General features: G+C 41.2%; 1 protein-coding gene and 1 long non-coding RNA gene across 2 annotated transcripts in view; one reads left to right on the top strand and one right to left on the bottom strand.

The window, feature by feature from the left end:
- Positions 1–14,928: 14,928 nt before the first annotated feature.
- ADAMTS18 (ADAM metallopeptidase with thrombospondin type 1 motif 18) overlaps positions 14,929–27,230 on the bottom strand; it is an 83,665-nt gene continuing 71,363 nt past the window's right edge. Inside the window, exons 19-20 of the mRNA XM_082608087.1 lie at positions 22,183–22,330; positions 14,929–15,061 (exon numbers count right to left, since the gene is read on the bottom strand). Coding sequence (XP_082464213.1) covers positions 14,946–15,061; positions 22,183–22,330 — 264 coding nt within the window. The 3' untranslated portion in view covers positions 14,929–14,945. The remainder of the gene's footprint in view (positions 15,062–22,182; positions 22,331–27,230) is intronic.
- On the top strand, positions 22,240–26,736 carry LOC309795601. The gene is made up of 3 exons (XR_014292285.1): positions 22,240–22,319; positions 23,069–23,135; positions 26,387–26,736. It is a non-coding gene; the product is annotated as an uncharacterized lncRNA (long non-coding RNA).

The raw sequence follows: 27,230 nt of genomic DNA, 5'->3' as shown, positions 1-27,230 counted from the left end.
GGAACCCTCCTACACTGTTGGTGGGAATGTAAATTGATACAGCCACTATGGAAAAGAGTATGGAGGTTCCTTAAAAAACTACAAATAGAATTACCATATGACCCAGCAATCCCACTACTGGACATATACCCTGAGAAAACCATAATTCAAAAAGAGACATGTGCCACAGTGTTCACTGCAGCACTATTTACAATAGCCAGGACATGGAAGCAACCTAAGTGTCCATCGACAGATGAATCGATAAAGAAGATGTGGCACATATATACAATGGAATATTACTCAGCCATAAAAAGAAACAAAACTGAGTTATTTGTAGTGAGGTGGATGGACCTAGAGTCTGTCATACAGAGTGAAGTAAGTCAGAAAGAGAAAAACAAATACCATATGCTAACACGTATACATGGAATCTAAAAAAAAAAAAAAAAGTGGTACTGATGAACCTAGTTGCAGGCAGGAATAAAGAGGTAGACATAGAGAATGGACTTGATGACATGGGGTGGGAGGGTGAAGCTGGGGCCAAGTGAGAGTAGCATCAACATATATACACTACCGAATGTAAGATACTTGGCTGGTGGGAAACAGCAGCATAACATAGGGAGATTGGCTCAGTGCTTTGCAATGACTTAGAGAGGTAGGATATGGAGGATGGAAGGGAGGCTCAAGAGGAAGGGGATATGGGGACATGCGTATGCATATGGTGATTCGCTTTGTTGTGCAACACAAACTGATACGGTACTGAGAAGCAATTATACTCCAATAAAGATCTATTTTTAAAAAATTCAACAGTAAAACTGACTTCCTTTTAGGAGTAGGGAATCTAGGGAATTGGAAAGAGGACAGAGAGAGAACACTAACTTTTCAAATTCAATCTTGAATTTAAGCTGTATTTTTTTTCTCAGTAGAGCAGGGCTCATTTATGCCCCTGTCTCATTCCTCTGTGACCTTCACCAACCAAAAGTGGTTTGAGTAGTTCTATTGTCAAGAGTTAGGCCAATATCAGTGTGAGTTTTCAGATGTTCTTGGGCGAGAAGGAAAGTAGGTAATTGTGGAACCAGAGAACTCTACTGCCTGTTGTACCAAACCCACCAATAGAGTGTAGGCAGGATGTTTGCTGCTAGCATCATAGCAACGGTGACATACATCTAAAAAGGTTTGATTTGAGTTTTCCAACAAGTTCCCTGGGGACCATCTTCCCCCATCCTCGTTGTGTCCCATGTCACTGAGGCAACTAATAACTCAGCACAGATGTTTTCAATCTTTGCTTTTTGAGCCCACGCAGGGCAGATAAATAAATTTCTTCAGCAATTGCACTTTTGGGCCACTTACACAATAGGCTGAAGTCATTCTTAGATTTCCAGAGACTGGAAACCACCGTAAAATTATGGAAGATTCAAGGGCTTGGAAGAGCCCTTAAATGTCTCATCTACAATGTTGTTGGAATTGGATCAATGGTTCCAAGTCCTGCTGAATATAAAAATAACCTGGGGAACTTTCAGCTCTATCCCAAATCAGTGGAATCAGAATCTCTGGAGGTGAGGCATGGGCATAATCTTTTTTACATTCTCTCCACATTGCTGTAATGTGCATTCAGGGTTGAGAATCACAAGATCGCATGATATCCTGGGTTCAAGAAGGGTATGAGAATAAATGAAGTTCATGCAGAGAATTAATGCAGAATAAAACCTAAACCCCAGATTTTCTGGCTTCCAATGTGGTCTTCTTTTCAGTGCACCATAGCAATGCACTTAGTCATTAATGCACTTAGTAATATCTGCTAATCAATTCAGGGAAGAGAGACAGGAAATCTTAAGATCTCTTTCTTTAAGTAATGAAACTCATGGCTTCAGGATCCTCAGTCACTAGAATATCGGGTTCCATTACTTGTTGTTGAGAATTGGGCTGAATTTATTATTTTTGAGAGGCAACAGAGCTCTTAGAAAGCATGTTGGGACTGCAAGTCAGGTAAAACCAGTTTTTAGTCTTGGCCTTGTCAGTCTTGTTTGTTTTCAGTGACAGTTACTCCATGTGTAGGTGTATTTTTGATGTGTTTGTGTGGGGAAGTGAGCTTAGGGTCCCCCTCCTTTGCCACCTTGATCTCTCCTCACCAGGTCAAGTTAGTTGTGCTTCTCTACTATCAACAAACTACCAGAAAAAGAAATTTAAAAAACAATTCTATATTCACAATAGCATCAAAAGCAATACAATACTTTGGAATAAATTTAACCGAGGAGTTAAAATATCTATGTACTGAAAACTGTAAGAAATTGATCAAAGAACTTGAAGACACAAATAGAAAGATATCCCATGTTCATGGATTTGAATAATTAATATTGTTAAAAATGTCTATGCTACCCAAAGTGATCTATAGATTCATTGCAATTCCTATCCAAACTCCAATGGAATTTTTTTCCCACAGAAATAGAAAAAAAAATCCTAATATTCATATGGAACCACAAAAAACCCAAAAGAGCCAAACCAATCTTGATAAAAAAGAGCAAAGCTGGAGTCATCAGTTTCTGATTTCAAATTGTATCACAAAACCATAATAATCTCAACTGGTTTGTGTTCAGGTTTGCTGCTTCTTCCTTTTGCCTTTCAAACTTGTTTCTTAGCCCCTCTAGTAAATTATTTTTTGTTTCAGTTAGTGGACTTTTTAAACTCCAGAATTTTTGTTTCTTTTTTTGTTTGTTTTTTTTAATAATTTCAACCTCTTTATTGACATTCTCTACTTGGACCATTGTTCTCATAATTTACCACCACTCTTACACTTTTGTTTACTTCTTCAGGCGTGGTTTTCTTTCATTTTTGAAATATTTGAAATAGCTGATTTATAGCCTTTTTAAAAATTAAGGCTAATATCTGAGCTTCCTCATGGAAAGGAAAGGAAAGAAAGGAAAAGAAAAGAAACTTGTTTGCTATTTGTTTCTCCACACTTGTCCCTTCAACAATGTGCCTGTTTATGTTTACTCAAGATCGTTAGGCTAGTGCTGTTCCTATTTTATCCAAAGTTTTTTTGATTGAGACTTGGTCTCTAGAAGACTTAAACCATCATCATGTAAGTGGAAGTCACAGGGCAATTTTTAAACAAATATTATTGGCTTGTTGTTTTTTCTTTTTTTTAATTAGCTCCTCTCTTTCCTAAGTCGAAAGATTTTACTACCTGAGACAGACTTATATTCTAAACCCAGCAATATCATGTTTTGCTCTGTGATCTTAAGAGAATTATTTACCTTTATCGAACCTCAGTTTCCTCATCCTTAAAAGGGAGGAAATGATAATAAGGGATTTGATGTGAGAATTAAAGGAGAGAATGCAGAAACAGAGCATAGGACAATATCTGGCACATGATTGGGGTTTGCTAATTATCAGCCCACTTTTCTCTGTGCAGCAGTAAAGGCTTTAGAAAGGAATTGAACTAGCTGGTGATGATTATCTGGCTACTGCATTTGAAGGCAGTAAAACCAACATCTGAATTATCTGAGTTGATAAGATTATCTAGATCACTGCTCAATCTCCCTGCCACTTTGTCCTGGGGATACCGAGACACCTAACTCCCAAACATAATCTTCTGAAAAGCACTTTTTTTTACAGGGTAACTCTGAAAGACGCTTTGTGCTAGGAACAATACCCAGAGTGTGCCTTCCAGATAGACAATATGGTACAGAAACACATTAATCTTCCCCCCAATCCTATTTCATGTCTTCCGGACCTTGCAGAGGGGAGATGGGTGGAAACAATTGATCCATTGAGAATCGCAGGCTGACCTCCAGCTCAGACCTCTACCTGGGTGAGTAAATTTGGATGGAGAACAAGTGCTCTGGCCCCAGCCAAAGGTGGTTTCCTGCTCCTTGACTGAGGCTGGCTGCAGTTCAGTTATGAGATCTTGCTAGCAAGGCTCCCCTTGGAAAAGACGTTAAAAGTGCCCACCCAGTCAGGATTTAATTAATAATCACACAGGAACCAACTTCCTCCCACTCTGGGAAAAGGAGGAGTTGGGCAGGTGGCCATTCCCAGGCTGCCAGCTCTCAGACTTTTGAGATCCTCAGCCGTGCACCTGTGCCAGGACGCTGTCAGCTGAGGGTCAGATGATCCAGGGCCTCAAGAAATCTTGGCCATGAATAAACCTGCTTCTCAAGTTATTTCCTGGAAAGCTTCAAAATCACAAAACTCTTCTTTTACCCTTTAAATCTCCTTTGCTGTTGCAAGAGCATCTGTTGCCTTCTTCACGATTCTGTCTTCTTTTTCTTGATTGTCATTTTTATAGGTACCATTTGTTCAGTATTACGATGGGTCAGGACCTCCCATTTAGTGAACAGTACCTTACTGAGCATTCAAACAATTCTAGTCACTGTAGTTACTGCTGACTAGGTTAGTCAACAATGAATGAATGATATATGGGTTGAGGGTTTGTGCAGGGTTGAGTCAGGGAATAAATTTCCAGTGGTTTTCTGTGCTTGCAGGCAAAGTGGGTGCTGGCAGTGAGAGCACGATCTTAAGAAAAATAAATGCAGGTGCTGGCTTTGGGAGTAAAATCACACCACAGACTGGTGTGCAAGAAATTGATTAAGGGTTCCAAGCACATATGGCTAGAATACCATGTAGTTTCTGCGACAACTATATGCTTGTTCTGCTTAGTGCTTATCATGGTTGTAATTTTATGTTTGTCTATGAGATGCCTTGGTTAATTAATTTATTTAAAACATTTTTTGTTTTGCTGCGTTGGGTCTTCGTTGCTGAGTGTGGGCTTTTTCTCTAGTTACGGCGAGCAGAAGCCACTCTTCGTTGCAGTGTGCGGGTTTCTCGTTGCGGTGGCTTCTCTTGTTGCAGAGCACGGGCTCTAGGCTCACGGGCTTCACTAGTTTCAGCACTCAGGCTCAGTAGTTATGGTAGGTGGGCCCCTAGAGCTTATGAACTTCAGTAGCTGTGGCTCACGGGCTCTAGAGCGCAGGCTCAGTAGTTGCGGCCGGTGGGCCCCTAGAGCGCATGAGCTTCAGTAGTTGTGGTTCTCGAGCTCTAGAGCGCAGGCTCAGTAGTTGTGGCGCACGGGCTTAGTGGCTCTGCACCATGTGGGATCTTCCCGGACCAGGGCTGGAACCCATGTCTCCTGCATTGGCAGGCGGGTTCTTAACCACTGCGCCACCAGGGAAGTCCCGATACCTTGGTTAATAGCTGTATTCACCCATGAACATAAACCCAAAGAGGGCAGAACTCTGTCTCTGTTTCCTTAACCTCGTAGTACCCAGCACAAGTGGTGGTAACTTTTGTTGAATAAATGATTCAGTGTCTGCTCCTAGATGATGAAAGTAAGAATCAAAGAAATGAAGTGATACTGCCACGAACGAGGTGGGCTCTCAGAGGGAATTCAGGATGTGAATTTGAGGTTTGGGTGGATGCAAATTTCTTGCTCTTCATCAACATAATAGTGTCACCATGAATCTAATGCCATCGCATAAAACATCTGTGAGCCTTATTTCTTATGAAAAACTAGGGGAGTTAATAATAATTATTTTACATTGTTGTTTTAAGATTCAGATAACTACAGAAATTGAGATTAATATATGGAAAATACCAAGTACATTCCTTACACATAGCAGATGTGCATTAATGTTAGCTATTATTATTATCATCATCACATCATCATTGCCTCTCCCTGCTGTTCCCACTCTAGTATCTTATTACATTGTTATTTTTGGTTTTCCAAGTAGGTCCTAGGAAAATTTTATGAAAATAAATGAAACGTTCACATTTCATCAAATCACTCTTAAAGCATTAAAAAAATCCATTTCATAGAATGCACATGATATTAAAGAATACTGGGTCCAAAACACCTTCCCTCAGGTATACTTCTTTTTCTCTTTTAATGTGTGGGATAGGAAGAAGGGAGTAAGATCAAATTAGTTTTTTCTTCCTTCCACCCTCTCCAACTCCAACCTTATCATAATTTTGGGGGGATGGAGGCGGCTAGAAATGCCAGATGTAGCTGCCCCTGCCAAACTCTTAAAGAGTAGATTGAATGAGTAAGGCATAATGCCAAGGGTAGCCCCTATCCTCCCAACTGTTTTCTACAACCAGATTTCAGAACTTTAAAAATGCTTCCCGCCTTACTCTTGTCCAGAAGAAACAGACTAGCTCCTGACAGGTCCTTATTCTTCAGTGACATCCCAATAAAAATGAAGGGTTGACTTCCAAGCTGCTTAATTTCCTCATACAATCCAAGCAGGGGCAGGAGGGTTTAACTATGATTGCTTCAATTGTTCTATGTTTATTAACAGATCAAATACAGTAAATCCAACTACTCTTTTAACTTAGCATATGTGGCCATTTGAAACATAATTGATTCATGATAACATTTGGGTCAAAACATGCTTCCTATCTGTGTCCTAAATATTGATACTGTGAATGTTTCTCCTTTTTGAAAGAGTATAAGGGAATCCATTTAGAAAATGTTTAAAACAAGTGCTAACATTGAGCTTTTCATCTCAGCCATCAAGTGAAATAATCACAAAAAAGAACTTTAGAAACAATAGGATTTAGTGCTCTTTCTTCTGGCCCCACAGAGTTCTCTTTCATAGATGATTTCAATTCTATAGTAAAAACGCTATTTAATTTTCTGAATCCCTAACACCTAGACTACAAGTTTGAAGAGGCAGAGACTATGTCTGTCTTGTTCCCCTGTGTATCATCCATTCAAGAAATGGTAGGTAATGACAATACCATACTAAACAAGATAGAAAAATCCCCTACCCTCATGGACCTTACATTCTAATTATATCTTCAGTACCAAGGACAGTGGCTGAACGTTACCCTTGTCTGGTTGAGTGAAATAGCAAATAGATGAATGAAGTTGCCCCTTCTGTAAATAAAATTGGTTTGGGGCACTCTTGAACCAAGTAAATGGGGTGTGAACAGTACAGGAAGAATTAGTGCTACACAGCAAAGTTCCTATGTGATCTTAGCCGTGAGCAAAGACAGTCCTCATTTCAACCATATTCTTATTTAAACAGAATTTTATATCTCAATAAAGAGGTATAATCTACATGCCATAAAATCGCCCATTTAAAGTGTCCAATCCAATGTATTTTAGTATATTTACAAAGTTTTGTCACCTTCAACATCCTTACTAATTCATGGCTCAAAGCAAAGCAGTAGTTCAGTTCCCTGAAAACACCAGCCTTTTGGAAAGGAAGTGGGTCAGATATTTAAAAAAATTTGTTCTTGGGCTTCCCTGGTGGCGCAGTGGTTGAGAGTCCGCCTGCCGATGCAGGGGACACGGGTTCGTGCCCCGGTCTGGGAAGATCCCACATGCCGCGGAGCGGCTGGGCCCGTGAGCCATGGCCGCTGAGCCTGCGCATCCGGAGCCTGTGCTCCGCAACGGGAGAGGCCACAACAGTGAGAGGCCCGCGTACCGCAAAAAAAAAAAAAAAATTTGTTCTTTCATGAAGTCCCCTTTGCCCTGCAGAGAGGAAGTATGACAACATCTTTATGCTTCTTATGGTCCCAGAGTATTTCTTTTGAGGAAGGGGAACTTAAATACCATAGATATCATATGAACTCAGCAGTTTTTCTTACTAGGTTTCTATTTGAAACTCACTACTCATTAAAATTCTCTGAAGTCTCCAGAGTAATTGTCAATAAAAGCATTTACTTATCAAGTGAAAAATCAAATATTTTATAATACAGTGAAAAGAATACTTGTATAAAAATTATTGTATCTGATTTTACTCTTGGACTTACCATTAACTCACTGGGTAATTTTAGGAAAGGCCCTCAAATATTTGGGTCTCAGTTTCTACATTTGTGAGGGAGAGAGAATGAAATGATAACTAAATTCTCTTCCAGTTCATAATTTTTATACATTAATTTGCAAGTGGGCCACTCTGCTTAATTATAATTGGGTGATTTTATTATTTTAGAAGGGGACCCCGCCTTCTACATCTGCATGATCCTGATTTGCATTATGTGATAGTGACAATAATACAGGCTGAAAACAAGCATTTTCAAATGCTGAGTGGGGTGAATGTAAAAGTGAGGAATTTAAAAAAATCTTAGGACTATATGACCTTAGACCATTGCCTGATTTCTGTGTGGATGAGCGTCTCATATTTTTAAGAATCTGTCCCTTTGGATCAGGAACAAGATCTGTTTCTATGCTTGGATCTTGCATTGTAGTAGCTGCTCAATAAATGCTTGTTGAAGGATGAATATGTTTTAGATAGCAAAAATGCAGGAAAAAATGTTAGTTTAGGTAGAGCGAACTACAAGAGAGTACATGTGATTTTATGTCAGAGAGATTTTAGTGTGAAAACAAATACTAACTTCCACAAAAATGTGAAGTCTGCCGACATATCTGCATGTAATAAAAGCTCTGGGTAATGTGGGTATCATAACAAAGGCAGAAATTCACTGTATACGATAACAATAACTCTTTTATTGCTTTAAAATGATGCAGATATATAAATAGACAGACATGTTCATTTTAAATATCTGGAACCAATCTTAAAAATAAAAACCCATAAATTAATAAAATTAGCCTTTAAACAAGAAAAATAAGAGGCCCAGAAAAGCACAAACCATGGAATTAAGCTGTTTATTCTTTAGCATGGCCCCAAACCATCCTCCTAGCAGCTCTTCCCTATATTATGAAAGATGTTGTTTCTTTTGTCTTCTGTTGGACAAAAGCTGAAGTTACCATTTTCACTCAGTCGAGTCAGCCAATGCATTTTTTGCAGTTTGTAAGGAAGTGACAGTTGGCCTCATTCCTAAAAATGATTGATTCACCTCTTGGCACCTAATGACCCGGCAGGAAATAGGACGGAAGCCTTCATTCTACCTTGACTCTGGATCTCAGGAGTACAACTGTTTTCATGCACTGTGCGTTTCTTCACACACACACAAGAGCGCTGGGAGTGATTTGCCAAAAGACACTTTCCGATGGGGATTTCACTGGCTTCTCTATGGTAGGCCCTCCCTCCCCCACCATTTTTAAGAAAATAAATGACAGTACACTAGCTCTTGCATGTGACTGCTTGACTGAGGGAAATGGCTAATTTCCCTCAATACTGTTCCACTGCCCGCCAAACCCCTCTGTAGGCTACTGACATGTTTGGAAATGAGAAGAGAGAAAAAGGTGAGCAGGTGGTCCCTGCCTGCAAATCCTTTTCTTGACACACGATTTACCGTCACAAGAGTTTTCCAGGTGAAACATACATGCAAAGAATGAGAATAGGCCAAAGGCCCTTCATTCTCAGCTGAGTTTGGCCCAGGCCACTGCAGAGCTGCACTGCAGGGCGTGGTACCTAGGGGACTCCCTTGCCTGCATAAGACAGACCCAAGGCACTTCTTTATTTGCCCTAGACCAGTGGTTCCAAACCTAGCTGTTCCTCAAAGAAACCTGAATGCCTTTTAAAAAATATTAATAATTAGTTAATTTATGGCTGCGTTGGGTCTTCGTTGCTGTGCACGGGCTTTCTCTAGTTGCGGCGAGCAGGGGCTACTCTTCATTGTGGTGTGTGGGCTTCTCACTGCGGTGGCTTCTCTTGTTGCAGAGCACGGGCTCTAGGCATGCAGGCTTCAGTAGTTGTGGCTCACGGGCTCCAGAACGCAGGCTCAGTAGTTGTAGTGCACAGGGTTAGCTGCTCCGCAGCATGTGGGATTTTCCCGGACCAGGGCTCGAACCCGTGTCCCCTGCATTGGCAGGCAGATTCTTAACAACTGCACCACCAGGGAAGTCCAACCTGGATGCCTTTTAAAATGTAAATGCCCAAGTCTTACCCCCAGGTTACTTAATTAAATTTCTGGAATGAGGCCTGGGAAGTTCTATGTAAAATATCCTTAGGTGATGGTACTGTAGCTCATGATTTAGAAATTATTGTCCTGAGACTTATTCTAGATACAACTTGGCTTTCAAAGGGGATGGGGCAGGGGAGAGAGGACCCTCTTTCCAAGATATGGGAGGTACTATGCCCCTTGGTATATGAAATGGAAATCTGCAAGAATGGTAGACTACCTAGACCTTCTGCCAAGTGGGGGGCTGCCCCAGCCTTCCTGTGTTCCGGCCACATGAAAGAAGAGAGAGGAGAAGTCAGAGAGAGAAACAGGTCTGGGCCTTGTCTCTGGCAGGAAAGCCCCTGGCCTTGGTTCACCTTGAAAGGCCATTTCCTCCAGGGCTCTGATTGTTAACACAGAGAAAGGGCTACTCTTTGTACTGCACACCAGTTTTAGTTAAGTCTGTTAGCCACAGGGATGGAGGATTCAGGCGTACCAAGTGTTCATTTAGAGTAGTGCTTTCCAACATGGCGTATGGGCGTTCTGGTGCAACAGCAGGTGATGTCCTAACCTGTATGAGGCAGAGGCAGCCAAAATCAGGATGCCAAGGCGATGGAAGGAAGAAGAGAAGAGGGGAATAAGGAAACAGGGGGGTTGGGGACAAATGGCCTACAGGATTTCCTTTTCCTAGACCTTGGTGCCTCTTTCTCATCCCAGTTAGCATGCTGGGAACAATCCATGAACATCACTTGTCCATTTTACCAACCAACAATTGTATAAATTATTTTTTGTTATTGAATGGCCTGGTTATGAACTCAGCTGTGTCCATTATGAAACAGAGTTTAGGAAAACACTTAGAAATATTTTGCAAGTATCTCTTCATAGTGTTCAAAGCAGATGCTGGTTGTGTGCACTGGGTAAGGCAGTTTGCCATTGTTTTGCAGAAACTAACAAATAACTGGATACATTTAGAAAAATACATTCTGGATATTTCTCCTAATGTCTTCTTTGTGCACAAAAATTTGTTGAACAAAAGTCAAGTATGATTCTCAATGTCCAATTCTATCAGCATAGGCACAGTTAAATGGATATAATCTGCCTTTTCTATGTACAAATATGAGTTGGGATTCAAGACCTAAATAATCTTACTGACAGAGAACTTTGCTTAATGATGCTACATTGGATATTCCTGAGGAACTAGGAACAGTCACTTACTCTCAGTGAGAAATTTTTCTTAGATATGAATTCTGTGAGCCAGTCATAGTGACTATATTTTATTTTTAATTAAAATAAATTTAAATGTTAATACTATTCCGTGGGCTTTTATTTGTCTTCATTTATGGGAAATAATATACATTTTCCATTTACAGGAGTTATACAAAGTTTACTTTTTAAACAGTATTTTCTTTAGATCACATCACTTTTAATTAAATAAATTTAAATAACACATTTAGGAGCGGTGTTTTGTGCTTACAGGGAAACTCAGGATTATAGTAGATGAATGACAGCAGCTCAAGAGTCACTTCCTCCTGCGGAGGACGAAGGTAACAATCACCCAGATACAGGGGTGATTGATGAGGTGTTCAGAGCCTCAGCATCCGTGGCGACCACAGAGGAATTGAGGACTTAAGGTCTTATGGGAAAGATAAGGCAGGCGATACATGGAATCTGCAAACAAATTTTTAGTTTCCAAAATAAACCCATATAGGACATACGTAAGTGGCCTTTTCTATCAATGTATCACGTTTTGCAATAATGGGTTCTATGCAGTTAATTCCATAAACTATCTCTTGCATGATGCACGCTGCTGTGACAGAATCCTTCCCCACAGTTGGCATATAGAATCCATGCCAAGAGCACTGTTCCTCACTCTCTCTCTCCATCCTAATGGACTTGGCATTGCAGGCTCCCAGCACTGAGGTCCTGTTGCCCAGGAAACACTACCATCCCAGAGGGAAACAGTTATTAAAGAATGAAGACTTATGCAACAAGTCTTTAGGTATCTTTTTTTGGCCGCTCCGCACGGCATGCGGGATCTTAGTTCCCCGACCAGGGTTTGAATCTGCGCCCCCTGCAGTAGAAGCGCGGAGTCTTAACCACTGGACCGCCAGGGAACTCCCAACAAGTCTTTAAGCATCCTTTATTGAAAAGACAGGCTAAGTGGGAATGTATTGCCTCCCATCTCCAATTCCCCACCTTAAGTCATCCCAGCTCTCCCCATAATTCTTCATTGTTAAATCATTTATTGTCAAACCCTCTTCACGTGTGTCTCAGGGGCCATAACAGAATTCTAAGGCTTAGATGGACTTCTGTTTTTCTTTCTCTGTCTCTCTCTTTTTAAAAATCTTTCCCAGGGTGATGCAGCACAGTGACAAAATAATAACCTTTTAAGTCTGACAGACCTGGATTTGAGTCCTGACCCATCACTCAATGACCATGTGCCCTTGGGCCAAATGTGTGATCTCTGTGAATCTCAGAGTCCCCATCTGCAAAGGGAAGATAACAGTGTCTTCCTAACTAGGCTGTTGTGAGGATTAAGTAAGATAACATATGGTTGCTTTTATTAATAATATTTTATTAACAAAAGGTAGTAGAAAGGTAACTTATCTGCCATCTATTCCATTTTTCATTATTAACCATAATTTTTATGTCTGCCAAATAGCAATAATTCACTTAAAAATCCTCTTAAATATATTTTAAAAATAGCATGCATAAGTTTTATACATATATACATGTGTATATATATATGTGTGTGTGTGTGTGTATATATATATATATATATATATATATACCTCACACATGTAGGAAAAAATACTGTTTATTCAGGTCATTTGGACTTACTTTGCCCAGATAGTTTTATTTTTCTCTGGTCTGAAGATTCAAAATTTCAAAAACCTGAGAGCAATTTGCTTTTTAATTTATTACTTAGTTTTTTTTTCTTTCCCTCCTCCTTTCCCTCCCCTCTCTTTCTGCAAAAAGATTTTCAAGTAGAAAAAAAAAAAGAGATGCAACTACATTTATGGTTTATCTAACTTCGATGATTTCCATAAATAAATGATTACATGACTATTAAGAGTAGAAAAAAAATAATTCAGTATCTCAGTAAGATGGTAAATGTCATGTATTTCATCCCAGCATTTGATGGTTTGTCATTTTCTCATACACAGACAAGAAAAATGATTAATTAATATCTTACCTCCAACCTTTTCTCAACTTTTGGAGAAATTACTCTGAGATTCTTAATCAACATTTATACACTTATATCACCTTGGTAATCACTGGCTTCTCACTAATTTATTCAAGAACTTAACAAGTTTCAAAGACAAACAGAACACTTTATTATAAAACTTATAAAATAATTAAATATTACACATATATTTTGACTTTTCTCTATAACCCATGTTTATTTAGTCAACATTTTTCCTCAGAATTAATATCACTTAGCGAAGCAAGTGAGAACACATAAGAATAGGCTATTAATTAATAAATTAATTCTCCATAAAATAATGATAATTATATAAAGAAACAACTTGCAGTTTTTCAGAGGGCAAGGGGGTGGTGATGTGGCACTATATATATATATATATTTTTAATGATAACATGGCCATTATTCTCGGCCAAGCCAAGGAGATTGAGAGAATATTCTAATCATTATTTCTCTGAGATCTGAGAAAGCATGATTCTAATTAGAAAGGAGCAAAGGATGCTCTAAATGTAACAGACCACTGTCTGGTTGGTTGTGCTGAGCTGGCAAATCCCTGTTTGAATTGAGACTTTTTAAAGCAGTGAAATTGGGTTACATTCATCAAAGACATTGAGGAATAGAGTAGAATTATATAAATATGCCCTTAATAACCACATCTCAAAAAATTACAGAAGCACACAGTCTTGTAAGTTACTTTGGTTTTGGCAAAATACTGTGGTATTTTTCCAGTTGATTAGTGCCTACCAACAGCTGGCTTCTGAACCCTGAAAATATGATCTGAAAGATTATAAAACACTCTTATTCGTTGAAGGGTCTTGGCATATTATGATTTATTAATATTCACATAGCAAGAAGACAGATGGATTTTTCTATTGCTACTGTGACGTTTTTCTTGTTAACTAAATCCTAGGGCAAATTTAAACATGTCAGTTGGTAGGAAAAAAAACCACAAGCGGCCTTTAATTTTCCAAGCATCTCTGATAATACGTAGGGAGCATTATAAATGATGTTTTCCTCTCCTTCAAAACAGGGCTGTTTTGCTGTTTAGCTCCTCTTAGGTTTTTACCAGAAATGAACATCTCACCAATTGTGATGCCCAAAGAGCAGACTTGAGGCTCCTGAGTACTTGTTCGATTAGCACCAAAAATTATGAGGTTGGTAGAGTGTGTAGGGCAACAGTGTTTTGTTTTTTTTTTTTCTTTTCAGAGTGTGAATTTCAATTAAGTGGTGACCTTAACTAGTTCATGTTGCCCTGTTTTCAGAATATTCCTTTTCAAGTTGTGAATTTTAGTCTTGGAGACTCTCTATAAGTAGAATATACTTTAAACAAAATAATAAAAAAACCACACACACACACACACACACACACACACACACACCAAATAAACAGGACATGAAGCTTGCTAGTCCAGCAGCAAGCACAATCACGAGCACCATTTGGCGTTTGTATAACTTCTGGTTTGGGGTGTCCACAGTTGGGTCAAACTGTGAGCTCCAAGGAAGTTAGGCAGTGTGTTCCGTCCACATTTGATTGCTCCAAGTCTCAGTCTTTGACTTGAAGTCTTAAAGGGCCTTTTCAAAACTGACGTGTTGGTCATGGAACCCTCTGAGGTTCACGGTGGGGGGGGGGGTCTGTCCCAAAGTTAACAAGCGTCTCACTTTGTCACAATTTGTTCTATCTCATTGTAAGTCATCACTTCTTGCGTGTAACAGTGCAAATCAAAGCTGTTCTCTTTTTGTTTTATGTTTTTGTAAATCAGATTTGTCATCGCTTCCCATTTTCAAGTGCTTCTGAGTACCATGTGCATTGGGGAACTGAAAAAGGAACCTGTCTGTACTTGAGAGCGGGCCCCTCCAACACTGCGGTCAGCTCACATGTGGTGTGCAGTGTTCAGCTTTCGATGGGAATGTGGCTGGTCTCTCTGGAGGTTGGGAGTTAAGACCCTGGCCCTTCCGGGCTGGAAGGGTGTCAAGATCAGCTCTTCCTTGTGCATGACTTGCAGCACTGTTTGCCATAAAATTTGTGGTTGCAGACACCATGCTGAGGAACAAGATGACACCAGCCGAAGAAATCTACACAGGATGGATCCTCTAAGGTGAGAGAAGACATGCAGCACGTTAGGATAGGTTCTTAGCCTTTTTCTTAAGGTCAGGGCCTAGAGAACAAAGACTTGGGGTCGACTTGCCTTGTGCCCCTGAGTGGTTCTTACATTATACATTAGGACTTTGGTGGGAGGGTGGGGAAAGCAGGATTAAGACACCTAAAGGGACTATAACCATTAACAAAATGTAAACAGGTGGGGGGAAAGTGGGTGTTTGAAAAAAGTCATATCCAGCCTGAGATTAATGTCAGACCCTCCCAAATAACCCGGGGACTACCGTTTTGCCTCCAAGGGACGTACCCTAGAACAGTGCATTAGGGATACCCTGAGGATGTTGTTCAACCACTGGTTCTGCTTCAGAAGGTCTGGGGTGAAGACTGAGATTTTTTATTTCTAACAAGCACCCCAGGGTTTCTGCTGCTAATCCAGGCATGTTACTTTGGGGAGCAATGAACCTAATATATTGGGAGTCAGGAAACCTGGGTTTAAGGCCTAGCTGTGACATTCTGTGTAGGTTTAAATAAAATCTCATGGCCAATTTGCAAGTAAGTGAATTTAAGTCAGCACCAATCTTTTCAAACTTCTTTAGTTCTTTAAGATAACAGACGTGATTATCTATTGGAAGCAGAACATTGGGCATCAAAGGGTTTTACCCAAAAGGGCCTCAGGAGATACAGAAAGCACATGAAGTTGTATGTAAATTTTTCTTTATGTAAACATAAATGCATGTTTTAGGAGTTAGGGTTCAGTCATTCTACTGGATTCTCAAGGATTTTTTTTTTTTTTTTTTTTGCGGTACCAGGCCTCTCACTGTTGTGGCCTCTCCCGTTGCGGGGCACAGGCTCTGGATGCGCAGGCTCAGCAGCCATGGCTCACGGGCCCTGCCGCTCCGCGGCATGCGGGATCTTCCCAGACTGGGGCATGAACCCGTGTCCCCTGCATCGGCAGGCAGACTCTCAACCACTGCGCCACCAGGGAAGCCCAAGGATTTTTGACTTCAGAAATATTTAGGGTCTACCCTATACTCTCATTCATAGCTGGAATTTTTTTCTCTATGAAAGCCTTAAGTCACCCTCAACTCACCCAAAACCACACTCTGCCCACAGGCACCTGATCACGTCCCTTCCGAATTCACCCTTCAGTGGCTCCCGTGTGCCTTTAGACATGTCATGAAAGGTTGCCGCTCTTCTGTTTTTCCTGCTGCTCCCAATTTGTATCCTGTCTTCCTGCGATTCAGAACTGCCTACAGTTCCTTCTTCCCTTCCTTAAGACTTGGTTCCTCTGCCTAAAACTCCCTTTTACACACGCACTTCACCTCTGTCTCATAGTAGCTCTAGGGATCCTTTTAACACAGAAATCCATTCATGTCATGTCTCTGCCCCTAACTCTGCCACTGGATCCCATCCACCCAGAGTGAAAGGTATGGTCCTTACGATGACTGATGAGGCCCTAGGATCTGGTTCCCCTAAGACACCTGAGACACCTCCCCTTCATTTCCCTTAGGTCTTTGCTCAGAGGTCACCAATCAGTAAGGCCTTCTCTGACCACCCTATAAAAACAGCAAGCCCCTTGGCCTCCCAGGAAGGACAAACTATTCCCTCCCTTGCTTTATTTTTCTACACTGGATTTACTGGCATTTATCATATTATGTTTACTAACTATCTGGGTCCTCTCTAGAGTGCAAGATCCTTGAGCAGAGATTTTATCTACTTATTTTCACTGCTTTGTTCTCAACATCTAGTGTCTTCTGAGTAGCTACTCAAAAAGTATTTGTTGGGCTTCCCTGGTGGCGCAGTGGTTGAGAGTCCGCCTGCCGATGCAGGGGACGCGGGTTCGTGCCCCGGTCTGGGAGGATCCCACGTGACGCGGAGCGGCTGGGTCCGTGCGCCATGGCCGCTGGGCCTGTGCGTCCGGAGCCTGTGCTCCGCGACGGGAGAGGCCGCGGCGGTGAGAGGCCCGCGTACCGCAAAAAAAAAAAAAAAAAAAAAAAAGTATTTGTTGAAAAAATAAATTCCCTGTACCTCTCATGGCTGAAACAACCAACTGAAACTATACTGTCAACTTGGGTGTAAGGATGAAATGGAGTTGTTATTTTCTTTCCAATAAGTCCTGGATATATTTTGGAGGTAGAGTCTAAAGGATTTACTGAAAGGTTGGTAAAGGGTATGAGAGAAAAAGAAAAATCAAGAATGACTCTAGGATTTTGACCTGAGCATCTAGAAGAATGGGGTCATGTTTACTGAAATGGGGACCTCTATAGGAGTGGAGGTAGGGCACCAGGAGACTGGTTTAGGATGTATTGTTAGAGATAGAAGCTAGACATGAGATGAATACTTTGCCTATGTGTCTATCTATACATCTTCAAGTTCAATTATTTTTTAATATATACTTGTACAGTGTCTTATACCCCATTAGCATGTACCCTAATCAGAATGTATGTCTGGATCAGTTTCTATTTAGATTGTAGAGATTATCTTCTTGATGCAGTGGAAATACTGGAGGATAAAAGCAGACCACTAAAAGCATGGTCCTGACTGCACTGTTCATCATCACTTACCCCTCTCGAGATAAGAATGGAATTGTGACAGGTACCTGCAGCTTGTGCTATAAGCTAAACCTAAGTCCCGAAGCAGACGTGAGGGGTCTTACGATGCCATCAGTATAAGTGCTGTGCTGGGTTATAGTTACCATGATCATTACTAGTAGCTTGTTATTCGAGCTTCTTGTATGAGTCAGCTATTTTATTTACACTATTAAGGACGACCCTAGAGTGAGCTTCACATCTTACATGCAAACAACTGACAAATATGTTTGGCTTCATCTTCAAAATACACTCAGCATCCAGCCACTCCCACACCTGCGACCGCCCCAGTGGAAACTCGTCCCCTCGCCGGACTGTCGGAGCTGCCTTCTGCAAAGAGCAGACAAGTCCTCGTTCTGTTCTAGGTCCCTTGCCCTCTTCTCAGTATAAGTGCCAGTGAGCCTCCAAGTCAGATCCACCTGGACTTCTGCTCTAAGTTCTCGGTTGCCTTCCGTCTAACTCAAGAGTTTTATCTGAGGTCCTTATAGTAACTTACAGGGCCTCCAGGACCACTTTTAGCTCATGGCTTAACCCCCCTTCACTGTATTCATCCTACTCCAGGTGTCTTGCTGTCCTGCCTTGATCAGATTTACATCTTCCTGCCTCAGGGCCTTTACATTTGCTGTTCCCTCTGCCAGGAACACTCTCCTTCTAGATGCATACATAGCTCACCTTCCTTTAGGTCATCTTTAGGTCTCTGTTTAAATATCGCATCATCAAAGTGGCCTTGCCTGACTATTCTATCTAAACTGGTTTTCCCACCACCTCTTCAACCCCAATTATTCTCTTGTCACACACCCTTCTTCAGTTTTATTCTCTGCTACTTTGTCATATAACACAGTACATTAATTGGTTGGTTGGTTGTCTGTTTCCAGGTATGAAGGTGAAACTGCCCATTTTGTTCCCTGCTCTATCTACAGTCAGACATCAGAACAGTCCCTGGTTCCCAGTAAGCACTAAATAGGTAAGTATAAAGAACTTAATTACCTTATTTAACTCTCAGTAACCTTTTAAGGTAAGCATTATTTCTCCATTTTATAAATAGTTCAGAAAGTTTAAAACCTGGTCCATGTCCACACAGTAAGTGGCACAATGTGGACTCAAATCCATTTTTTCCCATTACTAATAGATGCATGTTTTATTAAAGGTATAAAGACCAAAGATTTGTAACTTTAATAATCCAGATTCTTATTTTAAATTCACCAACATTATTTATTTATTTATTCTTTTTTTTAACCTTTTTTTTCTTTTTAACATCTTTATTGGAGTATAATTGCTTTAAAATGGTGTGTTAGTTTCTGCTTTATAACAAAGTGAATCAGTTATACATATACATATGTTCCCATATCTCTTCCCTCTTGCGTCTCCCTCCCTCCCTATCCCACCCCTCTAGGTGGTCACAGAGCACCGAGCTGATCTCCCTTTGCTATGCGGCTGCTTCCCACTAGCTATCTATTTTATATCAATCCATTTTTATGAATCCAGAGTCCTCACTCCTTTCATTGTACAGTGCTGCCCACGCATCCCCCTCCCGACTTGAAGATGTGAGGACTTCCATGAGGAGTAGCTTGTTAGTATTGTGTGTCTAGTCACCTCCAACTTCATCTCACTAGTCTGCAGTCCAGGCATCTTCCAGACTGCTACCAGTTACAGGGCAGTGTGACCAACAAGTGTCTGGGGGTTACAGCCCAGGGCTTCGCTCTTTTCTGAATAAGGCTTACACATAAAATATGTGTAATACCAAGTCATAGGGTTGGTCCCCAAAGTGGAGATCCAATGAATACATCCAGGTAAAGCATCCCACAGTGATGATGGTATGAGGTGAATGCCCTAGACCGGCTGCCAGTATGGCGGGGAGTGTGAGGGATGTCACACCTGCTTGGCTGTCCTGGAAGACAGGATGGAGGAAACATCTGCTCTGGGGTCCAGTATGAGTTACTGCAATGCCTCAAAACTTCCAGCTGACTGTCAGTTCCTTGAGGACAAGACTGTATCTCTGAAACTCTCACAGTGCCTAGCAGAGTATGCAGCCCCCCACAGGGGTCTCAGAGAAGATTCAGAGAACTGAAACCTCTTCCCTGTATCCCCGCGGGAATGCTTACTGCCCACTCACAGTTCCTGAAAACTCAGGGCCGAAAATACACTCAAATCACTTCCCCAGTGGGCATCCAGCCAGCAACATAAGAAGGAAGACTTCTGGGCAGTAGTGTGTGCATGCCACCCTCCTTACCTTGGGGATGGGAATGGGAGAACTGAGAGGAAATCTCCAACTTAGTAAGACTATAGCCCCCATTTTTGGCCAGGGAGAAACACCTGGGCTTGTGTCCTTCATATTTGCCTTCTCATTTGACTCCTCTTTCTAAAAGGAGACCTGACTCAGTCAAGAGGCATGGAGAGAAGTCCCTCTTCTAGGAAGCCTTTTCCTCCTTTTTCACTTCGCACCATCCCTGCAAACCAGCTAGAGCTCACTGCCGTCACAACGCTAGGGATGTTCCACCTGTTTTATTTGCTGTGGTGTCTTTCTCCTCTTTTGAGACACTGAGCTCCCTGTGGCTTAAGAACAAGACCCTGCCATGTTCTTTTATCCCTAGAAGAGTGCTAAAGGTAAAACAAAGTACTTAACACACAGTCTTTTATTTATACACTCCTGTATTTGTTCATTTAACACGTGTTGAGCACCTACTGTGTGCCATGTGTGGTGATGGGTGCACAAAATCATAAACATCAATAGCCTCCCCCCCACCTTGCCCCTAGCATGCCTCTTGACTCTCCCCACCTCACAGTCCTGCCCAGGAAATACGTGCTCTTGAGTATTTTCAGGATTGGCCACTGGCCTTTGGCCTTTCTGAAAGTACTGAGGGGGCATGCCCTTTATTTGTGGCCTTTCCAGGCTGAGCCTTTGTATGTGTGGGTTCATCTGTGGCCAACTGACTAAAGGGTGAAAGTGAAAAATCACCGATGGTGAGGAAAGGAGTCGTCAGTCTGGGAGTATATGACCACTTGCTTCTTCCCCTATAAGCTTTCTGCTGAGAAAGGCTGCAGGTTTGTAGGATTCTGACATTGCCTTAGAGGTGATCTGGCTCTGAACAACTGCTATATTATTGGTTTTCTTATCTTGTGCAAACCTCAGATAAGAAAAGAGAAAGAGCAGAGGAGAGAAAATTGATGCCTGGAGCTAAGGCTATAAGGAGATAAACAACAACATCAATTTAGAGATGGGAAGTGGTATGGACAGTGAAGACGAAGTGAGTAACAGGCCTGAACCTGATTCACCGCAAATTGGAAAACCTGGGGTAAGAGATTGGACAGTTTTCAAAAAGCTGTGATTGGATAAAGAGAAAACTCAGCAGGTACACGATGGAAAATGATTCTTGGGCACAAGGAAATCTGATTAGGCTGAAGAAATATTTCCTGGTGTTTGTCAGATTACTTTAAAGTACGATGGACTAGTGAAGAACAATACGGTTCACTCAGACAAGTGAATTTCCCATTTTTCCATCAGCACTCACTGTACTTCATTTGACCTAACTTGAACCAAAAAACCCATTCAAGGTGTAGTGCTAGGATAATGCATATTCACTGCGATTGTAATTTATCTGTCGCCTCAATTAAAATGTAAGTTCCTAGAGGGCAATTCTTGTTCACGCTTGCATTCCCGTGGACCTGCATAATCTCTGGCATACGGTGGTTACTTTGTTCAACTTTTCTTTTCTTTCTTTTTTTTAAATGTAATTTTTATTTGATATTGCAGTATAGTTGATTTACTATGTTGTGTTAGTTTCAGGTGTACAAAGTGATTCAGTTATACATATACATATATCCATTCTTTTTCAGATTCTTTTCCCATGTAGGATATTACAGAATACTGAGTATAGTTCCCTGTGCTATGCAGTAGGTCCTTACTGGTTATCTCTTTTACATATAGTAGTGTGTATATGTTAATCCAAAACTCCAAATTTATCCCTCCCTCCCCACGTTTCCCCTTTGGTAACCGTAAGTTTGTTCTCGAAGTCTGTGAGACTGTTTCTGTTTCGTAAATAAGTTCATTTGTATCATTTCTTTTTTTAGATTCCACATATAAGTGATATCATATGATATTCCTCTTTCTCTGTCTGACTTAATTATCATGATGAGCTCTAGGTCCATCCAGGTTGCTGCAAATGGCATTATTTCATTCTTTTTTATGGCTCTGGCACATGGTGGTTACTTTTTTCAATTTAAATTTAGTTTAAGAAATGGGCCTTGCAGCATTGCCATTTCATCCTTTCAAAGTAAAAATTAACGGCTAAAATGCCATTAATTGTAGAATTAAATGTTCCTTGCATACCCATGCAAACAAGATCATTCTGAGCAGGAACGTTCCTGGACTTGTGCCCTGTACACCTCTCAGGAGTGCTCTTCACATAGACTTTGATGTGCATGGCACCCCCTAGAGTTGTGCAATGCATAAGCTGTGCAATCAAATATGGTAGGCTTTTGAAAAATATTCCAAAGAGCAGTAAAACTGACTGGCACGTGGGGTCCTTTACCTCTCTTTCCAGGAGCTGGACAGAAGTTTGTATTACAGGCTCGCAGCACTGGAGGCTTCTGCCGGAGTGGACAACTTGAGGAAGGCCGGCCCTGATGAACACAGTGGACTGATCGGGTCTGGACCCCTCCTCCACAGGTCACCGTGCACTGCAGAAAAGGGAAGAGGAAGGAGTCAGGAACAATCGGGATGGTGTCCTGTCTGATGTCGGTGACATCAGATAAAAGGAATCCCCAGGCTTCATGACATTGCCAAGATGCCTGTCCATAAAACAGGGATTATCCAGAGCCAGGCACAATGTGCTCGTGGTCCACTGAGTCTCTTGTAACACATGGGAGCCATGTGATCTGATTAAAAGGCTCTTAAGCAAATGCTATCTATCTCCCCCAACAGTGTGTGTCTCCCGGTTAAGTGACTCATAAAGAAGAGAGCTTCCAGAAGTATAGAAGCTGCTGTAAGAATGCAGAAACAAATAGAGACACATCTAGGCAATTCATCACAGTATTTAAAGAATTCCAGGCAATCTCTGCAGATACGATAGTGGAGGGGATAGTTCAAAACTTGGACAGCAAAAGAAATAACTCTCCGAGACAGCTTTGGAATTATGCCCTCTGTGCCCAGCTGAATTCTGAGTTAGCATGGTGGATATGGTGCTTCCTAGAAGTCAATTATTTCACTGTCCAACTAAAGTTAAAAAAAAAAAAAAGACTAATAAGGACTGTCAAGTTATTTTTTTCCAGGCACACATATAAAGATATCTGTGCCTGGAAAACAAGAAAATATTATCAGGGGAAAAGATAGCCCTTTAAATAGATTTTTATATGTATTTTGCTTTTAAAAAATTCACTACATTATCCTTATTATTTTTCTTATTTTATTGTGGACAGGTGAGGACTTCATCTTGGACAAGCATCACTATATGGACTGGCATTTGAGAGGAAAAAATACGTTGAGGTAAAAAGAGTATGAGTTTTGGAATTAGCCCCAAATTCAAATATAGCTGTATTAGTGTTATCAAACCATTTAAACCAGAAGTTGGCAAACTCTGTTTGTAAAGAGCAAGAAAGTAAATATTTTTATTTGATTTACAATATTATATTAGTCTCAGGTGTACAACAGAGTGATTCAAAATTTTTATAGATTATATTCCATTTATAGTTATTATAAAATATTGGTTATATCCCATGTGCTGTAAAATATGTCATTGTAGCTTATTATATATACAGTAGTTTGTACCTTTTAATGCCCCTCCCACTCTGTTACTGGTTTGTTCTCTGTATTTTTTACATTCCACATATAAGTGATAACAAACAGGATTTGTCCTTCTCTATCTGACTTATTTCACTAAGCATAATACCTTCCTGGTCCATTGATGTTGCTGCAAATGGCATTATTTCCTTCTTTTTTATGGCTGAGTAGTAGTCCATTATATACATGTACCACATCTTCTTTATCCACTCATCTGTTGATAGGTACTTAGTTTGCTTTCATATCTTGGTTATTGTAAATAATGCTGTTATGAAAATTAGGGTGCATGTATCTTTTTGAATTAGTGTTTTCATTTTCTTTGGATACATACTCAGGAGTTGAACTGCTGGGTCATATGGTAGTTCTATTTTTAGTTTTTTGAGGAATGTCCATACTGTTTTCCACAGTGTCTGCACCAATTTACATTCCCACCAACAGTGTATAGGGGTTCCCTTTTCTCCACATCCTCGCCAACATTTGTTATTTGTGTTCTTTTTGATGATAGCCATACTAAGAGGTGTCAGGGAACATCTCACTGTGTTTTTTTAAAAAATATAACTTTATTTATTTTTGGCTGTGTTGGGTCTTCGTTGCTGTGTGCGGGCGGGCTTTCTCTAGTTGCTGGGTGAGCGGGGGCTACTCTTCAGTGTGGGTTTCTCATCGTGGTGGCTTCTCTTGTTGTGGCACATGGGCTCTAGAGCGCAGGTTCAGTAGTTGTGGCGCATGGGCTCAGTTGCTCTGCGGCATGTGGGATCTTCCCGGACCAGGGCTCGAACCCGTGTCCCCTGCATTGGCAGGCGGATTCTTAACCACTGTGCCACCAGGGAAGGCCCCTCACTGTGGTTTTGACTTGCATTTCTCTGACGATCAGTGATGTTGAGCATCTTTTCATGTACTCTTTGGCCATCTGCATGTCCTCTTTGGAAAAATGTTTATTCAGTTTGTCTGCCCATTTTTGATTGGGTTGTTTTGTTTTCTGATACTGATTTGTATAAGTTGTTTATATGTTTTTGATATTATCCCCTTATTAGTCACATCATTTGCAAATATTTCCTCCCAGTCAGTAGGTTGTCATTTCATTTTGTCTATGGTTTCCTTTGATGTGAAAAGTTTTTAAGTTTAATTAGATCCCACGTGTTTATTTTTGCTTTAGTTTCCTTTGCCTGAGGAGGCAGACCCACAAACACATTGCTACGATTTATGTAAAAGAATGTTCTGCCTACGTTTTCTTCTAGGAGTTTTATGGTTTCTGGTCTTACATTTAGGTCTTTAATGCATTTTGAGTTTATTTTTGTATATGGTATGAGAAAATGTACTAATTTCATTCTTTTACATGCAGTGGTACAGGTTTCCCAGTACCACTAATTGAAGAGACTATTTTCTCCACTGTATATTCTTGCCTCCTTCATTGTAGATTAATTGACCTTAAGTGCATGGGTTTAATTCTGGGCTCTCTATTCAGTCCCATTAATCCACGTGTCTGTTTTTGTGCCAGTATCATACTGTTTAGATTACCATAGTTTTTTAGTATAGTCTGAAGTCAGGGAGCATGATACCTCCAGTTCTGTTCTTCTTTCTCAAGACTGTTTTGGCTATTTAGGGTCTTTTGTGTTTCCAAACAAATTTTAAGATGATTTGTTCCAGTTCTGTGAAAAATGCTATTGGTATTTTGATAGGGGTTGCACTGAATATGTAGATTGCCTTGGGTAGTATGATCATTTTAACAATATCAATTATATTCTTCCAATCCACAAACACAGTATATCTTTCCATCTGTTTATGACCTCTTCAATTTCTTTGATCAGTGTCTTATAGTTTTATGAGTACAGGTCTTTTACCTCCTTGGGTAGGTTTATTCCTAGGTATTTTATTCTTTTTGATGTAATTGTAAATGGGATTAATTTCTCTGACAGGTTGTTATTAGTGTATGGAAATTTAACAGATTTCTGTATATTAATTTTGTGTCCTACAGCTTTACCAAATCCATTGATGAGCTGTGGTAGTTTTTTTGGTGGTGTATCTTTAGGATTTTCTATGTATAGTATAATGTCATCTACAAACAGTGACAGTTTTACTTCTTCTTTTCCAATTTGGATTCCTTTTATTGCCCTGCCTTGTGCAGAGGCTGCTGACCACTGGTGGGTGAGGCTGTGTCACAAGGTGGCTGGCTGCAGAACCCTGGAGTTAGTGCTGGCTTTCTGGTGAGCAGGGTCAGGGTCCAGGAGATCCCAGGGCTGACGCCCACCTACTGGTGCATTCAGTCAGGTCCTGGGGTCTGGCTGCAGAGTCCAGTGGTCCCAGAGGTTGTGTCTAAATATTGGTGGGTAAAGCCATTTTCTGACACAGCTGCTGTGGGTCTGGCATGTCTCACAGCTTGTGTTGGCCTACTGATGAGTTGGGCTGGATCCCAGGGCAGCTGGCAGCCAAGGTATCTCAGAGCTGGTGTTGGCCTGCTGGTGGGTGGGCTGGGTCCTGCCATGGCTGCAGTTGTCCTGAGGCTGCTGTCCACCTGCTGGTGGGTGAGGCTGGTTCTGAGGCTAGAGCAGGCTCACTGGGAGGCTGGGCTTGGGCCCAGGGAGTCTTAAGGCAGCCTCTTTGCTGGTGGGTAGGGCAGTATCTGCACCCAGTTAAATTGCTTGGCCTGAGGTGTCCCAGTACTGGTGCCTTTAAGGCTGGTAGGCAGGGCTGGATCCCTCGGCTAATCAGCTAGAGGGAGGTTACAAAATGGCACTTGCCAGCACTAGTGTCCATGTGGTAGAATGAGCTCCCCCAATGCCTGAGGCCAGTGTCTGTATCCAGGGTTTGTTCAAGTTGCTTCCTTCTTCGCCAGGAGACTCTCCAAGATCAGCAGGTAGGTCTGACCCAGGCTCCTTTCTAAGCATTGCTTATGCCCTAGGTCTCAGAGCACGTGAGATTCTGTGTGCACCCTTTAAGAGCGGTGTCTCTATTTCCCACAGTGCTCCGGAACTCCTGAAAGTAAGCTCCACTGGCCTCCAAGGCCAAATGTTCTGAAGGCTCCTCTTCCTGGTGCAGATCCCTCGCTCCCTGGGGACAAGCTCTGCAACTGTAACTATTCTCCCATTTGTGAATCACCCACCTGGGGGTATACTGCGACTCCGCCTCTCCTACCCATCTCACTGTGGCTCCTCCTTTACATCTTTAGTTGCAGAAGATCTTTCCTGGTAGGTTCCGGTCTTTGTCGTCAACTGTCGTTCTGTAAATAGTTGTTATTTTGCTGTGCCCATGAGAGGGGGTGAACTCCTACTCTGTCACCCGGGGAACTCTCCTCTCACAGTAGTAAACATTTTAGGCTTTATGGGCCATACGATTTTTGTTGCAGTTACTCAACTTTGCCTTTGTAGCACTGAAGCAGCCATGAACACCACAAACAAATGAGCATGGCTGTGTGCTAATAAAAGTTTATTCAGGCAGCAGCTGGGTGAGATGATTTGCCCACTGGCAATTATTCGCTGATCCCTGATCTAAATGATTTTACATGAATCAATTTCCAAATGTGTTAAAAGAGTAAAATAATGATAAAAGTTTTGAAAAGGAATTCATAGCAATAGGCATAGCACCTAGTACGAGCCTAGTCAATTAGAGACATGCAATCATGCTAATTTCCTGATCTTTCCTCCATGTTTTACTTCCCAGAGCCTCCCAAATACATACCCAAACCTACCTGGCTCCTGTGTTGCACAATGAGGTGCGTAGCACCTCTCAAGCCAGTGGGGTCTCTGAAGAGCTATGTGACTCCCATTGGTTGTAACAATGCATGGACCAAAACACAGCTTTGGATTC

This window comes from Mesoplodon mirus (assembly GCF_964341445.2).
Source record: "Mesoplodon mirus genome assembly, chromosome: 19".
Lineage (NCBI taxonomy): Eukaryota > Metazoa > Chordata > Mammalia > Artiodactyla > Ziphiidae > Mesoplodon > Mesoplodon mirus.
This window is presented reverse-complemented; position numbering and strand designations above follow the sequence as displayed.